This window comes from Ixodes scapularis, unplaced genomic scaffold (genome assembly GCF_016920785.2).
Source record: "Ixodes scapularis isolate PalLabHiFi unplaced genomic scaffold, ASM1692078v2 PGA_scaffold11__112_contigs__length_91849675, whole genome shotgun sequence".
NCBI classification, from domain to species: domain Eukaryota; kingdom Metazoa; phylum Arthropoda; class Arachnida; order Ixodida; family Ixodidae; genus Ixodes; species Ixodes scapularis.
In genome coordinates, this window is record NW_024609837.1 from 26,002,885 (window position 1) to 26,020,168 (window position 17,284).

Sequence of the window (17,284 nt, forward strand, 5' to 3'; positions counted from 1 at the left end):
TTCTTTTTTTCTTTTCTTTTATTCTGGGACTACGTGTAGACAAAAAACATTAAAAAAAAACCGAGTTCGAAAGCATGCGGATAGTCATGTACACGAGCAAACAAGTTTCTCTTTTCTTTTTTTCTTTTTAAGCTTGTGATTGCATCCGTTTTGGAGTCCGGATTCGTTCGGTAAAAGCAACGTTACAAGCACAACTGGGTAAAGGCAAAGGTAAGGGTAACGCAAACGTGGTGGACCGTCGATCAGTGGTCGTCAACTGCTCAGTCGCTCCGAGTCAGCCTTCCCACACCGTGTCCGAGTCCGACGGGAGATTTTCCGCATCCTCATTTTGGCCCCTCTACCACCTCTACCTCCCCCTAATGACGACACAGCTCAGGTGGATAAACGAATCCGGCTGAGCCCCTAAGATCGGGCGGTAGCTTACGCCACCTAGCCATTTTGTTTTACCATTTAAGCTTAGAAAATTTAAATGTGAAATTTATATTCACTCCGCACTGCAAAGAAAGTGAGGCTATAAAACCTCCTTGCCATCAGTTAATAAAAAAATACCTAGTTTTCTCTCGCTTTCTGCCACCATTCACTTAATCTTTACTTGGTAATCTCTACTGTCTTGAAATCCACTCTCCCTTCGCTGTCTCTAAAACCCAAATCTATGTTGTCTTCGGTAGGCATAGGGTGAAGCACTTTACAGTAGAGTATCAAGTGCTTAGCCGTCTCGTCATTAGTTCATTAGTCTTTCATTAGTTTACCTGCCGCGATCCTGGCGGCGAGACAGTAGTAAAGATGAAGACGGCGGGCGCCTGGTCGCCTGTAGCTTTCTCTCCAGCTTTAACACTACACGGAAAATGACCACAGTCGCGAAATGGGACGCATGGAGACGCTACGACGACAGCGACACTTGCGTTCACCCTAAAATAGTCACGTGTCACTTATTTTGCATCATAGCGCTTTTTGTTTGTAAAAACTAAAAAAATGATAAAAAAACCCAATGTCGTAAAATTTGAATAAATACTAAAAAAACTAAACTTGCTCAAACTGCATTAAGAACAAAACATTTCGCCCAGAAAGAGTGACCAGAGTGACTCTGATGACATCAGTGACACGGAACAACGACAATCGTAACAAACGAACACACCTTCAAATATGGCCGCCTTATCATTGTCTCTGCCCCCGCAACCGACGATTGAATTTCCCGTCTGCTTTAATGGTCTTTAATGGAGTATCTCCGCGTTTGTGTGCGATGGCTCATCCTCTGCGTCCTGGTGACACCGATTTCGGTGATTGGTGAGTCGTGAGCCCTCCTCGATCACCGTTTTCAAACCAACGCTTCGTGCGCGCTACTTCCTTCGCATTGTTTTGAAAGGCAACTGCGTTTTGTTTTTGTCGAATAATTCGACCTCCAGAGCTGCGTTCCTCCGTGGTCGAACGTACTTATCTTCAAGTTGTTTCTTTCAAGTCGACTTGTTCAGACAGATCGCCTGTGAATGGCAAACTGACGATCTTCCCGAAGTCCTTTGGTGGGCGTATGGCCTTTCCCGAACCAGCAAAGCTGTTCGACATTTTTTAAAGTCGACTCGGACGGGCGAGTGATTTTAGCTCTAGCTGGCGAGCTAGTACTGTTTGGTGGGGCGGGTGGTGGACGTATGGTCTTGGGAAGTTTCACGCCCGCGTTGCTACAAACTCCATATTGAGCTTTAGGTCGACATGATTTCAATTCGACCCTGACAACAAAGTTATCGAGTTGAGTTTAAGCAAAAAACAGTTCCTTACTTACTGCTAAAAACATACGAGTAATTCTTAAAGACGCAGAGTTCCAGAGTTACAGGTTTTCCTGTAAACAGTGCAACATTAACACGTCCAAACATTACGTTACAACAAAGATAAGTAAAACGCGTTTTATTTTTGCTTAGAAATATCTGCAGAATCGGAAGCCGTTTTGACCTTGGTTTTGTGTCTACACAGCTTAAGGGGGTGGTGCAGGTTGTCTCTAAACTGGGGTTAAATGAGGCCTGACTTGTTTAGGGAATATTGCCCCTAGTGATTATTTGTGATTGCCTATGAACAGTACTTATGATACAGCACATTGAGTACAATTGTTGTTGCTTAGGCCCGCTTCAGACAGAGCAATTTCACCCAGCAACTTCACGTCGCAACGCCAGCAACACGGGCCGTCCGCGTTCACAGGCAGCAACCGGATTGCTACGACTTGCTATCATCATCGTTCATTTTGAATTTTCTTGCACTATTTAGATGCCCAGCCACGCGCTAAAAACATGTCTTTATATCTTTGAATGGCGTTAAGAATACTTACTCATCTTTCTGCAAAGGTTTATTTCCAAAAACGATAGATTTCAAACCAGAACTAAGTCTTTAGCTGTCATCATCACCACCACGGGGGTGTCATGTAAAAATATTGAGTCCCCGATTGGCTGCTGCCGCTTCAAACGGCTGCGAGTGTTCGAGTTGCTCGTCCGTTTCGAGCCGAACCTGATCTCAGCAATTTGCGTCGATCTAGGGAAAGGTAGGGAACAACCTGCCAGCAACCTCAAAATTGCTGGAAAAGTTGCCCCGTCTGAAGCGTGCCTTATAGAAGTGTTATCATTTCTATAGCATATGTACCCTACAATAAATCATTTGAACATGCAAGTACAAAGAGTTAAGCCGTGGTAGGCTGCTGCAATTAACCCCAGCTGCATAGATATATTCAGTTTATTGCTGTAAGTTCCAATATCTAAAACAATATCAAAGATTAAAAAAAAAAGCCTCTTATTTTCCACAGACACTCTTGGAAGGAAGTAGATGGATTAATGAATATATATGACTTCATCCTTTGAATTGGGGGCAGAACAACTCTTGTCGTGCTGTGCATATATTTTGCTTATAACTGATGGTTATAACACTTGCTCTGGTCAAGCCACTGACATGGAGCAATTCCTCCTCAACTGTATGCAAAAGGACACTGCAAAATCTCCGTCTGCATAAACACAGAAAACTTTGGACGTCGATTCGACTAGATTTTCCCGGAGTAGCTGGACTACCAGTATTTGCTGGTGTCGATCATATAAGACTTACCTGAATGGTTTTCTCCTTATCTATACTTCGTTTCACCCCCAAGAGCAACCGATGCTAAGAGCCGATATAGGTCCAATTGATCAGTGTCAAAAGTGCAACATCACTGCGTTTGTCATCTTTTTTTTTTTTTTGCGTATTTTATTGCCGGCTTATCTAGTGAACACAGAATGTGTTGTGACTCGGATTTTGTGATCTCTGAGTTTATTATTCGTCAAATTCAGAGGTTGTTTTTCAGAGTTTGTTTTTTGACGAAACTTCAGAGTTTACCAGAGTTTGTTTTTGTTTGATTCCCAATTCTCCGAACTCAAGGAGTTTAATTTTGCAGTGTTTCCTACTTCTCAAAAATAAAACTAAATAATATCCAGATATGCGTATGCTAAATCGAAACAACAACAACAAAAAAACAAAACACACTTGTATAATTTAGTTTTTTTTTAAGCTGAATTTGACATTGGTGCCATTGCCATTGGCAATGCTAAGTTGTCCCATTACAAAAATTGTGAACAAATGTTGCTTTAATAAACGTCGATACCTTAAAATAAAAAACATTTCCTGGGGCCCTAATCTACACGGCGAGACCAAAGGACCAGGAGATTGCCACCTGTTGTGATTGGCCTGCTCCGTACTGCTGTCCAATCTCAGCAGGCGGCGATTCCCCGGTCTCTTGGTCTTGCCGAGTGGATTAAGGCCTCAGGAGGTAGTCGCTGGGAAGCTCTTGCTCGTCCCGTCCTATTCTATCCACCTTCCCCGCGGCTGTGCGGGGTGGGGTGGTAAAGAATACCCCTTTTGTCGATGGTCCGAGATTTTCAAGATGACTGCGGTGTTGTTTTCTCAGGACCATTGACCCCATGCACTGATCAAACATTTTTGTAAAATACTGTCTCTTTTTTTTGGCATTGGTACATTTATTTTTGGAGTCTGAAGAGAAATCCGAATTTAAACAAATTTCAGTGGTGGCCGTTTTTTGGACTTGTCTGAAAACACGGAACCCTAGTGGTGGACCTTCTGGTTGTAGCCTATATGTATGTGTTTGTGTATGTTCCAGCCTTCGACTGCACCTGGACTCATGTTGAAACAAAGTATAGTACTGTACTCTAAAGCTTACTTATGATTAGGGTTCCATATTTTTCAGGATTTTGTTTTCCTTAAGTTCAAAGATTTTTTTTTGTTCTTCACAGTTTTAGTGTTTTTTAATCTAAATTCTGAATGTGAAAAAAAAAAAAAAAGGATTTAATGGTTTAAGAAAACGAGACACGAGCATAGGATTGCCCGACCTCCAAGGAACATGTGCGCGACCCGAATGCTTGGAACATGTCCTCATATTAATGCAAGAGGCAGACGAGATAAAGTATGCGGTCCCAAAGAAAGCAGCAGCGTCACGGACAGATCAGTGGGGGCTGCCTTGCAGGCCAACACAAAATAAAGCCGTGGATGAAGAGTTTCAACCCGCGAAACTCGGGTTTTTCTTATTCGAAAACGGCTCCCATTCTGGGTTTTGGGTTTTCTTGTGATTTTGATAAAACCATCTTAGGGGTGGGTGGGGGGAGGGGAGGGGCTAATTTTTGGGGTTGGTTTTTAGTGATAGCACTGAACCCTACTTACGTGTTGACGAAAAGCAAAGCTACAGTCTACTGTGTCTGAATTCAAATGCAGCGGATGAGTGCGATGCTGAGCGGTGCAAAACAGACCACAATCCAGAAGGGAAGCCCTGTGGTCCGGCCAAGTATCGGGATTGTTTAGAAGCCATAGCCAAGCAGTGCCACGAGAACCTTCATTACCGTCTGCTCGTCGCGGGTCTGAAGAACTGCACGTCGGCGGACGATGCGGCGGCCGTGACTCCGACGAGTTTGCCGCAGCCGCCGGAGGCAACCTGCCAATGGCTGTTGGGTACGTAGCACGGCCAGTTCTTGTGGCATTAATTTTTCTAACTGACTTCTGATTTCTACATTGCACGAGGCAGTAAGCCTAAACGTGGCGTCGGCACTCCGTTGTAGTTTACTCGTCCAGATCGGAGTCTGAACTATACCTGCCATATGTTGGTGTGGCGGGTGTAGCTCGAAACAACTCCTTCCCGTTTGAACCCGTGACGTTAGAACCCATATTAAAAACATCCTTAGCATTTGAACCCATCCCATTACAGCCCATTCCCAAAATGCCCGGTACATCTCATCCCTTTTTCTAACAGACTTCTGTACTCTGACCCTTGTCTGAACATCTTTCTTGTTTAAAAACGTTTGATGTGTATTTGTTTTGTATTTTAATCTACTATATCAAAGACATGCATTTCTTTCAAAGACTTGTGCACATAGGGTATTTCTACTTTAGCCACCCTTTAAGCAAGTTCTTGAACATAACCCCTCAGGTACGCTTCTGCAGAACTGACTTTGCGCAATAAGAAAAACATTTAATGGGTGATAAATCAGACCGGTAAGACAGGGCTGCAATTGGGACTTCATTTTTGTTTTACATTTTCAGTCAGACAATCTTTGTGCTAACAGAATATTCAGGGAACCGAAAACGCCTTTGCCTTGTTCAGGAAGTCAAAGAAAGAAATCACTCACACCGTTAGAAAACCTACACTCCAGTTCAGATATTCTGCTATTTTTGGTGATCCACTTGTGCTCCCTGACCTGCACAGCACCACCATTTGCAAGTTGCAGCAAAAATATCCTTGTCCAAGCCTTATTCTCCTTGATCAAATGAATAAAACTAGAAATGTTCAGGTGGGCTCTCCCTGACATTGTGTTGATCTGTCGGTGCCATGACATTATATGATTAGAGCCCTGAATATCTGCGGATCATCCACAGATATCCGTAGTAAACTGGCGGATGCAGATAAAAATGAATCAGATTTGATGGATTTTGGATCGGATGCGGATGCCAAGGGCTGCGTATATGGATCGGATGCGGATATCCCCTGGTCCAGATCTACATTTTCGTCGAGGCGGCCCACAAATGTGTGCGACCAGAGAGTGTAGAGGGAAAAGTGAGTGATAATAGAAAGTGCACAATTGAATGTTTTGCGGGAGAAAATTACTCTCCAAGAAAAAGTGTCGGTCAGGGGGAAAATTGTTCCTTACGTCAAGAAAGACACGATTTTAACGAAAGATTGCTTTTAAGCGTTCTATCTCGCCAAAAATGCTGTCCCTAGAAAAAGAAGAAAAAAAATTCAGGAGCATCAATTGTTTTGGGAAAGTGTGTTCTTGTTTGGCAGGGAAAGAGCAGAAAACGTTCTTGGGGCAAAGAAAACCCAAATTGTCCAAGCCACAACAAAGCGGAAGACTCATCGACAGGTGAAACTTGGCATGGCGTGTGTGCGCATGTGTTTTTTCTCTCAGCAATTGGCAAGTTGATGTCAAGTATGTGGTTCAAAGCACGGAATTGCGGGTTTGTGCTTAAAACTGAGACCAATATGAGGTGCTGTCATTATTGGATATTGTCATATTTTTCCAGTGGTGTACGCTCGTCTTATCACACATGAAATAGTACTTTGATGCGGTGGCTGACGGGCTTTCCTCTCCTACTCTTTTATTGTATGACCTAAATAAAATGACACAATGTTGTTAGTCTTTCTTTTATTAATTTTAATGGTTGGATAATACGCTTCTGGTTAAAGTTGGTGTTACAAAAGAAAAAGAAAATATTACAAGACAGGTACCTTGTTGGTATAAAAAGAACCACGCACGCAGTGTCTGGAACCGGTACGAATGCCAGTGCCATAATTTTTCTCATAAGCAACCTAAACATACCGTCATGCGTGTACGTTAGGTCATTAAGGAGGAGGAGGGATTTTTGAGCTGACTCAACTGATAACCTCCCGTCAAGGGCAAGATGACAATGATCGAAACCTGAAGGTTGTTCTGGGAAAGGGCAAGTGATAGAAGTTAATGTGAAAAGGTTTTTTCGGGTCGAATTGAAACTGGAAGGTTGAAATAAGTACCACCTGGTGTGGCACATTAATGGATTCTGTTGCACTAATGGTACTTGGAAAGGAGTCTCCTGGATGTCTCAGCATGGCAGACAACGTTTTTCTACGAGTATTAGCTTCTTCGGAGCCTGAAGCTTCCTCTGATGCCTGATGCTTCAGGACCTTGAAGTTTCTCCAGGGCCCTGAAGCTTCCTACGGCCTGAAGCTTTTTCAGGGACCTTGTGCTTTCTCAGGGCCTGAAGCTCCCTGAGGGGCCTGGCGCTTTATCAGGAGCCTGAAGTTACTCCAGGGCCTGAAGCTTCTTTAGAGGTCTGAAGCTTTCTGAAAAACCTGAAGCTTCCTGAAAGGCCTGAAGATTCCTGGAAGGCATGAAGCTTCCTGGAAGGCCTGAAGCTGCCTCAGAGGCATGAAGCTTCTTCAGGAGCCTGAAGCATCCTCAAAAGCCTGGAGATTCTTCAGGACTTGGGAAGGAGCTAAACCTCATAGCAAAATGTTGTCTGCCATGCTGAGGTTCCGAGGGAACTCCTTTTCAAGGTCTTACTACCCCTTTGGTGGCAGTGCTTTGGTCGTGCAAGAAGACTGGTATGGATTCAGGACCTCTTCTGTTGGGGCTAACAGTTTTACGCTCTGTACATATCATATCGGCTTCCGTGCCATCTCCACCATTATCGTTGTCGTCATTCTCAATGTCATCGTTGCCAAAGTTGGTGTCTAACAATGTTTGTTCTTTTGGACGCCGTTTCATGGTGATAGCCAAACTATGTGTTGTCTACAAGTGATTTAATGTGGTGGGGTGGGCATCGCTACCCGATTTGGTTTTATGCGGTGCATTCGGCGTTGGTTCAACATTGGTTCAATGTCTTTGTGCAGCTGATGGGGGGTATGGCCAGTGTGGCCTGTACGGTGACCCCCATCTCCAGACGTTTGGCGGCAAGCTGCAGACGTGCCGAGCCGTGGGGGCATGGCCCATGGTGGATAACGCCTACCTCGCCGTTCAGGTCACCAATAGCCACGCCGGCGCAACTGCTACCGTCGTCTCAAAGGTGAAAAAAAGTTTGTTCCCGTGACATTCTTGCAGCGTTCAGTGGCCTGTTGCAGGTTCAGAATAGCGGGGCAAGCCCTTCCCTCAAAGCTCTCTGCTCGCCGCTAGTGGGGGTCTCCTCATCTTCACTTCCAGTGTTCACTTTGCTAAAGTGGAAAAAGTGGAGGGTTTTGTGGAAAGAGATTGTCTTGCTTTTCCTAACCTGCAACGGACTCGAGTATCATTTTTGCCGCATTCCCAAATTGTTCTACAATGGAACCCCGATTATACGACTTTTGCTGCACCATACGAAATCTTTTTTATAATTCGTGAGTCGTATCATTCGAAAAAACTATAATTATAGATACAGTGATCGGCCTCGTGTGAAAAAGACAAGCGAGGGTTTTAAATGATTTAAATTTAAAAGCAAAAACAATCGAAACAAATGGTGTCAATTTGCGAAACATTGTTCACCAACGTGCACAATCGCGACGATGGGATCCTTGTCGCCTTTCATGCTTTCCAAAAGCGGGAGAGGCGGGAACCAGCGGAAGCTTGGTCACTCCTGGGGGAAGCAACGAGTTGGAGGAAGTGGCGTGCAGAGGAGAGCGAGGTTAAATGAGAGACAACAGAACGATGAGATGAGTGGAACAAAAACGCAACACGAAATCGTCAAGGCATTTCACTACCCAAGCAGGAGAAGGGAAAGCTCTGTTTCCTGGTCCCTCTTGGCGCTGCGGCTGTTTTGGGTTGCCGGCGGCGTGTTTTTGGACCCTCTGAAACGACGTGCAGGCGCGGAAAACTTTGCCGCGTTGCCCCCCTCCCCTCATGCAGCTGTCAAATTCGTCGTGCGTTTTTTGCCGGAACGTCGTATGACGCAGGATACATAGAATTGCACCTCGTGTAAACTGGATTTTAATACATTATTTTTATGAGGAGTTTGTCGGGACCGGGCAAATTCGTCGTAAAAGGCGGGATGTCGCATAAACCGGGGACGCATAATCGAGGCTATGCGTCCCCGCCTCCCCTCCTCTTGGAGTAAATAATAATATAGTAAATGATTAATTTATATATATTTACATCTAATTTATATAAGGTATGCAGCAGCACGAGGTCTATATTTGAACATATAGATATCTCTTGCTCAAATTCTTTAGCACGGTATATCGCAAAATCAAACAAAATACTCCAAGAGCTGCCCTCTAATTTTGCATTACAGCGATTTATAAACATCTTCCATTTTTTTCATTGACATTTCAGTCGTCATATTTTGTGCAAATGAGGTTATTTACAGTAACATCACATGGTGGGAACTATATCTGCCCTAAAAATATCGAAATTTTTTTTCACCATATGCTTCAATTCTAGGTTTTTTTTTTTTTTTTTTTTTTTTATAAACTTCTACTCAGTCAATTCTTATGAACTTGTTTTTTTTTTTAGGAATAACTAAAGTTGCTAACTAAAGCTATTTTTATTATGGTGTTTCTATTATGATAACACTGATATCATGCAATTGGGCATTGTTATGGCCTTTATTTTATGGCCTCCAATTAGTCTAGAGTTTTTCTGCAGATTATTTGGTTTTAAAGAAATAAAAATAGTTTTAGCTTGTTTGGCATATCTCAAAACCAACCGCTATCAATAAAAAAAAAATCTATTTCAATAGGAAAGTGTTTTAAGACCATGAAACAGATACCTCAAATCTGATTACATTTCTGGAATCAGCATAGCCAATCACATACCCATGCCAAATATCAGAGAGAATTAACTCTTTAAAAAAACATTTTTAAGAAGCCATCTTCTTGTTTAAATCATCTTTATTTGGCCTTCAGGATTACGAATATCAAAATTATATTTCAGATTGATGCGCCAGATTGATGCGCCATTTTGAAAGCACAACAGTGCTTTCAAAATAGTCTGGAAGCCCCTTCTTCCCGTCGCGTTTGGTGCAAGGGTGGAATCGTGACGCATTATACAGAGATCTAAACCTTTCCGCAAGTCTTGCCCGAGCAGTGAAAAGTGCTGCGCGCGTTCCCTCACAAACAGCATGTGCAAGACAGCTAGCTGAAACTTCTGGGTATGACGTCGCACCCAGTGGTTACATTTCCGGTTCTTCTCGCACCTATTGGTAAATTCGGGTCAAATCCTTGTGATATTCAACTTCGCAGGACAAAAATACGCTAAGAATCACCTCCATTTTTTTTTTCTTTTCAAGAATCTTTTTAGCTTCCTTTTAAAGGAACAGCTTGGCATGCGGAATACGAAGCAGAGACGCGCCAGTGACTCGCTGTTGTATCTCGACGTAAGCGTACTTAACATAGCATAAGAAAAGGGTGCCGCGTGAACCAGCCTATATTTCGTTTTTTTTAGACTGCCTGCTTGACGTCAAGGCACCGAAAAGTGTGGGTTTATTCGAACGATGGTTTTGGTACCAGCTTCATTTGTTGATTTTACAATAACCATTCTGAATTTCGCAATACTGAATAGCCTACTGTAAAGGGCAAAGGTTGGGGATTCGGAAAATATGGTCAATAGGAGTAGCTCCAGAAATTGCCGCAGTGCCCTCAAAGGTGGTCTTGGCTGCAGGTGACGGTGGTGGTGCACTCCCACGGTTCGTGCGCCCTCGAGAAGACGTACGAGGCCCAGCTGCGCGACCTCCCCTCCGTCTTCAAGGATGGGACGACGTCGGCCGGCCGCGGAGTGGAGCTCACGACGCCGGAGCTGGACCTGGTGGAGCTGACGCTCTACCACGCGGGGGTCCGCCTGCGGATTCGTCAGCACGGAGACTTCCTGTCGGTCACTCTTCGGATGCCGACGCAAATCGCAGACATGGGAACGCCTCTGTGCTCTCAGGTGAGGTTTGGTCCGCTCGCTCGTGCCTTGAATCAATGTTGTCTCGAGCTGCGGTTCGAGGTTGGCTGCAGACTGGCCCGAGGTTGGCTCCTGATCGGCTCAAATATGGTTCTTGGCCAGCTCAAGGTCTGTTTACAGCTGTCTCGAGATTGGCCCTAGGTTAGCCATAGTTTGTTTCAAAGTCGGTTCCTGGCCGGTTTTCGGCCGGCTCGACGTTGGCCCAACCTGTTGGGTGTGGTGCCTTGACTGGCAGATCCGTGGTGGAGCCACCGATTGTTCCCAGGGTCCCACATCCCGAGATGTCTTATGAAACTGGACAGTCCCGATTTTCCTCCGTCCCCGAGAGCCGATTTTCCTCCATAACTTCCACCAATGTCCTGGCCACCTCTTTGTGACCGCGATCACTTTTCTTTTGCGATTCCTCCCGTCCCCAGGGTTGTCCGACGAGGGAACTGCTGCCCGAACTCCACAACGTTGAGCAGTGGCGGCGGGAGAAGGCCGAGTCGAGCTGCACGAAGGTGAACCTGACAGGGGCGTACTGGGATGCCTGCGTGTTCGACGTGCTGTCGACGGAAGACGCCAGGTCGGCAGAAGTGGCCGGTGCCGCCAGCGCCGCCGTTGCGGACCTCCGGAGCCTTGGCGCCTCCCCGCCAGTCCGAGAGTCGCGGAGTCCGTCAGAGGCACCCGTGCGTCGCGCTTCCGCGGTGGTTGTGGCATTGTCCGGAATCCTGGCGTGGGTTGGCTCGAGGTGAGCGTTGCACAAACGTCGTTCCACGTCGAGGCAGCATCGTGCACTAGCATTTTTGTTTACGGCCGAGCTCTCGTGGTCTCTTACGACAAGAGAAGACATTGACGCCATCTATGAGTGGGACCTGCAACATCATTTCACTAGGGCAAAGGTTTTGCACTTTTTTACAAAAGCAAATTTGCCATACTATTTATGAGAAATGATTGTTTATGACATTACCAAAAATGTTTTTTCGAGCCAATAAAGAAAGAATGATACGCGATGAAATAGAAAATAGACAGAAATTTTGAGGGTTTCATGTGTCCTCCCTAGAAGTATTTTTATTGTTTTTTTCATTACAAAAGTAAACTATGCGTTGCCAAGCTATCTGTCTCTACCCAAACATAGCGTTAATAGGCCGCAACAGGTGCCAAAGTGTCGGAGCTTTTTGTCATCTTATTCAAAAGTTGCGAGAAATTAAGTTACGTCATAAGTAAGGTTCTGCGTTTTCGGACGATTCCTAAAAGCTCCAACAAACCCTCTCCAATAAAATTTCCGTCAATTTAGATTTATCTGATAAACTCATTTGCAATGTCCCGATGCAAAAAAAAGAAAAGAAAATATGTATATATATATATATGGTATTCTACAATAGTGTTTGTTTGGAGCATGGGGTCAGTTGTCCTGCGTAAGTGCCAACCAGTTCACTTTCAAATCGAATTATTCACTAATGGGGTCTCACCGTACATCTCGTCTAGGTTCATTCGGATAACGCGAGGCATGGTGGTGTAACGGTTGTGCATCTGATCCTCTTCTTTTAGGAACTGGGTGGATTCGCTGGGGACTGCCGTGAGGTGAGGCCCAGGTGCCCGAGGAAAAACTTGGGTGAGTGGTGTTTTCTATTTCTCTTCTTTTTTTTTTTGAATTCATGGCTTTAATCGAGCCTTCATTTGTCAATTGGGAAGTATGTATGGTCTACGAATCAGGTCGAAAATTTAACGAGAAGTAAAATTAGCCGTGCGGATCCCTAGATGGTGAGTGGTCATAGTCTTTCTTAAAAGTTACTGACCTGTGTCTTCACTGTGAAAAGGTAATTTGTAGTTTAGTGTTTCTGCTGATTTTAGTCCTTGCCACATATGGGTAATTTGTCGAGCATACCATGTATGTGCTAATTTTGGTGCTTGCTACAAAACTGGTAATTTGTTTAGTGTATTATGTGTCTGCTAGTTCGGCTTTTTGCTGTAGAAGGAGAATTTGTCCAGTGCCATTTGTCCACTAATTCTCGTATTTGCTGCATCAGGATAGCCTGTCCACTGTCAGCTAATTTGGGTGTTCAATAAGTGTTGTACAGCAGTGATTACAGGAATGCGTATTGACACAATGCTTGTCCACATCGAATCAGGTGAGAGCGAGATTGTTCATTCGGATTCCCGAGTATACAGCCCAAGCTTCTGCCGCACGTGTTGCAGAGCTTTTGTGAGTTAATTAACGTGTCTGACCAACGAGCCCCTATACAGGTGGAGTACAGTCGACTCTCATTAATTCGAACTCCAGGAATCTACAGAATTTAGTTTGAGATATCACAAGTTTGGATTATCAGAAATTCATCTAATAATGAGGTGAGGCAAAGTGCGAAATTTGCTGTAGGAATAGCTACACTTATTAAGCAGATTTTTTACACTTCACACAGGCCTATTTAAAAGCAGACACACACATAAAACATTGGTGAAGTTCGAAGCAAATAGTGTTTTTGGCCAAATATTTTCTAATCAGATATCAAATAGTTTCTCCGAGCCTTTTACTACCGTTGTACCATGCTTAAATGAAAATTCATCTGAACCCGGGAATGTTGTTCCCAACTTCCCTCTGGTCCACTTCTAACCTCGGTTAGTTTTAATAAAACTACCTATACTTCGTTGCAACTTCGAGAAGAGCATTCTTACACACCACAAAGTAATCCACAAAAGTATTTTTTTTTAAATAACTGTTTTGTGCGTAAACATTGCACAATGTACCAGATGTGTACTGCTGAGAATGATTTGCAACTAAAGGAATTAAATATCTGAAGTTTATGTTTTTATTAATATATGTAAATGCATCTGGTTTGGTGAAAACACACACATCCGCTGGCAACGCGGCTGCACCGTTCTGTTTTTCTGTACGATTTTGTTCTTGTAATGGCCGAATCACGTGCTTCGCTGCTTTCCTCTCTGATTCGCATTAAAGCGTCCTTTCGCAAAGGCATGTTTTGGCGTCAGGCGCGAGAAGTCGTGAATAATGTCTACTTTCAAATTAGGTAGGAGACCCCGGCCGTATCGTACCGCGAATGCGTCGTAAACAAGAAAAGCGTCCGGGCCGCTAAGATTCACTGATACGTGGCGAAATCAGAGCACCCCTTTACCTGCCGATCACACTGAACGCTGAGAAGCTGGTGGAAAGGGCTGCGCCTTGAGCCCTGGTATGTCCAGACAATACAAGGAAACATCAACGGCCGGGTCATCGGGCACCTTGCAATGTGTACTTACGCAAGGGCTTCTCACCGAGCCCTTGCGCACTGCGAAAAAGCCATGACCGCGAGCTTCGTCGGTATTGCTTTTCCGCAGTACACCGGTGCTCGGTGAGAAGCGCACTCAACGGGGCTATCTCGCCCGATGAACAAATAGCATGAATACAGCGAAATTGCTGTTTCGATTAAGCAGCTTATAAATTCATTGAAAACATAGCGGGACAACCAAACATTTTTTCAGTTTGTTTGAATTAACCGGAAGTATGAAATATCAGAGTTTGAATAATCGCGAGCCCACTGTATGTTGGGACAGCGCTTATATTCCGTCTCAGTTGTTCGTATGAAATTGGGAATCGTTCTGTATCGAAATCTTTGTAGTGCATTATCAGGAGAACCCGAAAAAGCAAGCAACCCACAGTGAATATGTAAACTAGTTACGTTGGAGAAAATTTCGGGAATGAAATTTTACGCTAGAAAGAATTTGGGACAGGCTTTGTGAGCGCAAGTTTCTCCCATCAAAAAAAAAAAAAAAAAAAAGGTAATGAAACAACATTTTTTCACTGAGAGTTGTGTGGTTAGAAACTCTCTGGTGCTTCCAGGCTGACGAAACTTTTTGTTATTACCTTGCAGCCGGTGAAAAGGGGTCCAGAGCCTTGCAGGGAAACGGGCATATTGAGTGGAGTCGAAGAACCGCCGAGCCATCCACCGAGCCCGCCCTGCCGCTCAACTCTCAGGAAACGACGTCATCTGCGCCTCGAGCACGAGAGACGCCGCCGACGGCACGTCTTCTCCGCAACCGAGAGTGCGGAAGAAAAAGAAACGAGACGTTACTCTGGGTACGGTGTCTGGAATGTGTCTCCAATTGGTGTGTTGACTGCGTCCGTAAAAGTGGTGGTCCCGGTTACGTCGTGGAAGGGTCGTGCCGTCTCCGGTCTCTGACCTGGTGGTGTCGCAGTGGCGGTGGTGGATCTGGCGGACGCTCACTTTGCCGTAGGTCGCTCTCCATCTCGAGTCCACAGAAGCGCCAGCAGCCAGGAGTTGAGACGCTGCGACGACAGCCACGTTTGCTCGTGCTTTTTACCGGAACTTCTACGGCCAACTGCCAGGATCGCCACGTCCGACAGCACTGACATCCGGGTTCTGTGACGTCATTTGTTGACCCTTCAGGATCACTTTCGATGCATGAGCAGTATGTGGGGTGCAAGTTTGTCTGCTTCTTGAGCAGGGGTTGCGGTGACGCTGCAGTGGGCTCCGACCGGAAGGATAGTGGGTATACCTCGAGGCAGCTAGCATTGAGGTCTACCCACCATCCCTCCGTTAGAGCCAATTGGAGCTCGGCGTTGTGACATCAGTGCAAACCCTGCACAAGAATTGGACGAACTTGCGCTCCGCTAAGGAAACTAAATGCACCAGTGGGAAATGCGTTCCAGACGCCATGCTCTGGGCCCGCTTGACGCGGAATCGGATTCTGTCGTGTGTGGACTCTCAACGTTTTGGAGATCGCCAGAACTTCGAATTATTAGGCGGCAAGGAATTGCAACAGCAGCTGCTGCCTCGCGCGTGGGTTTCGACGCCGCGCAACGTGCCACAACAGATACAGTGGCTGTCGAGTCGTATATATACATTTATATATTCTAACTATATCCACACGGGTGACCCTGTTCTTGTGTCTAAGAACGTGCCCGGCAGAGGTGTCCTCGAATTGGGGATCGCTCGTGTAATAAAATGCCATTCAATTTACCGTGGTTTTTATCACGAGCAGATTTATTTCTTCTTCTTGGGGTCTTGCATCGATGCTCACAGTATTGCCTGTTTGTGAAATGTTTCGCGAGCTTCCTCTTTGCCAGTTTGAAAATAGCAGACAATCGCAATCAGGATATGTGTCAACGTGTCTACTTTCAAAGTTTGAGGGTAGGTGGCGCAAGCTGCCGCCCACCAGAAAAGGGTTCTACCATTATTTTGCATCCACCGGTCCATGCAGTGCGTATTGTCAACGAGGTTGGTTTTTGTTTGAAAGGTCGCTACCTCTCGGTGCTCTTTACTCTTTCCGTTTCTATTTGAAATATAGAAGAAAATAAGTTGTTAATATGATACTAATTTTGAAGTTTCTATGTCGTCATTTTTCAACGTAGGTAACTAAGAACAGCTTCAAATTTAAGCTTGGTTGTCCACACTGGCGCGTGCGTTGCGGGAAGGCAGGCCGCGTTTCTTGCAGGAGACGGAAACACCGAAACACCGAAACACTTGCGAGCAGGCGCGAGTCGAGAACGCCTTCCTGTTTCAAAGACTTTCATTGCCCCTCCAAGGACGTATCAGCCGAAGGTGCGTGTGTGTTTTGTTTACGAATCCGTGCCAAGAAAACCGTCTGCGATTTTCCCTCCCCCCTTCTTTTCTTATTCTTCCGTTGCGCCGTTTTCTTATTTCGGCATGAAGGTTCGGCGCAACAGAACGCTCGGTGTCGGTGTCGCACTTCAAGTCGTCAGCTCCTTCAATCTTCGCGGTGGTCCGTCGCCCTGCCTTCGGTAGGGAGTGAAGCACAACCAAAACAAAAGACTGCAGAAACGAAAGGAAACGGTGCGCGGTCATGTCGTCCTTCTCGTCCGCCACCAAAGTTTTCGGGGTGTCTCTGCTCGCCGTGCCGATCACGTACGGGTTCAACCTAAGCATTCAGACGTTCAAGTTGGATTACGGGATTCCGGTTTGCCTGGGCGTCGTTCTCGTCTTGACGGCGACGTGCGGTCTTCTCGTCTGGATCACGGGTGGGGGTTCGCCCCTCGGACCGTCCAGAAGCAAAGAGCAACTCTGGTTTTATGGTGAGTTTTTTTTCCGGCACGCTTCAGAAACTGCCGCTGCTGTGCTCGAGAGCATGGAAGTTTGCACAATGCGCTGTTGGGGGATGATCGATACAGTTTTACGTAACGGTTGACTGTCACGCTTGGTTTGTAACGAGCGCTGTACGTGTGTGTGTGTATTTTAGCTCGGTATTTCCTGCACTTGAACGCTAGGTAGGTTATTGCCTTCTGGACTGCGTTTTTAATTGCCGACAGTTTATCCTCTGTTGCTGAGGTCTTGAAGCTCGCACGTCTTTGCGGGCTTAATTGTTTTATTGGCGCTCTGATTGCAGCGTTGGCTGTGTTTGCGTTTACAAGCGTCGCCTCTCTTACCGTCGGCTTGGAG

General features: G+C 45.4%; 1 protein-coding gene across 1 annotated transcript; it reads left to right on the forward strand.

Annotated features, from left to right (window-relative positions):
* Positions 1 to 1,118: 1,118 nt before the first annotated feature.
* Positions 1,119 to 15,852, forward strand: LOC8024632 (repulsive guidance molecule B). The gene is made up of 7 exons (XM_002406397.5): positions 1,119 to 1,284; positions 4,726 to 4,959; positions 7,871 to 8,043; positions 10,608 to 10,874; positions 11,309 to 11,622; positions 12,423 to 12,486; positions 14,738 to 15,852. Exons 1-6 carry the CDS (start codon positions 1,215 to 1,217, stop codon positions 12,457 to 12,459), a joined length of 1,095 nt encoding a protein of 364 aa, XP_002406441.4. The 5' UTR covers positions 1,119 to 1,214; the 3' UTR covers positions 12,460 to 12,486; positions 14,738 to 15,852.
* Positions 15,853 to 17,284: the final 1,432 nt, after the last annotated feature.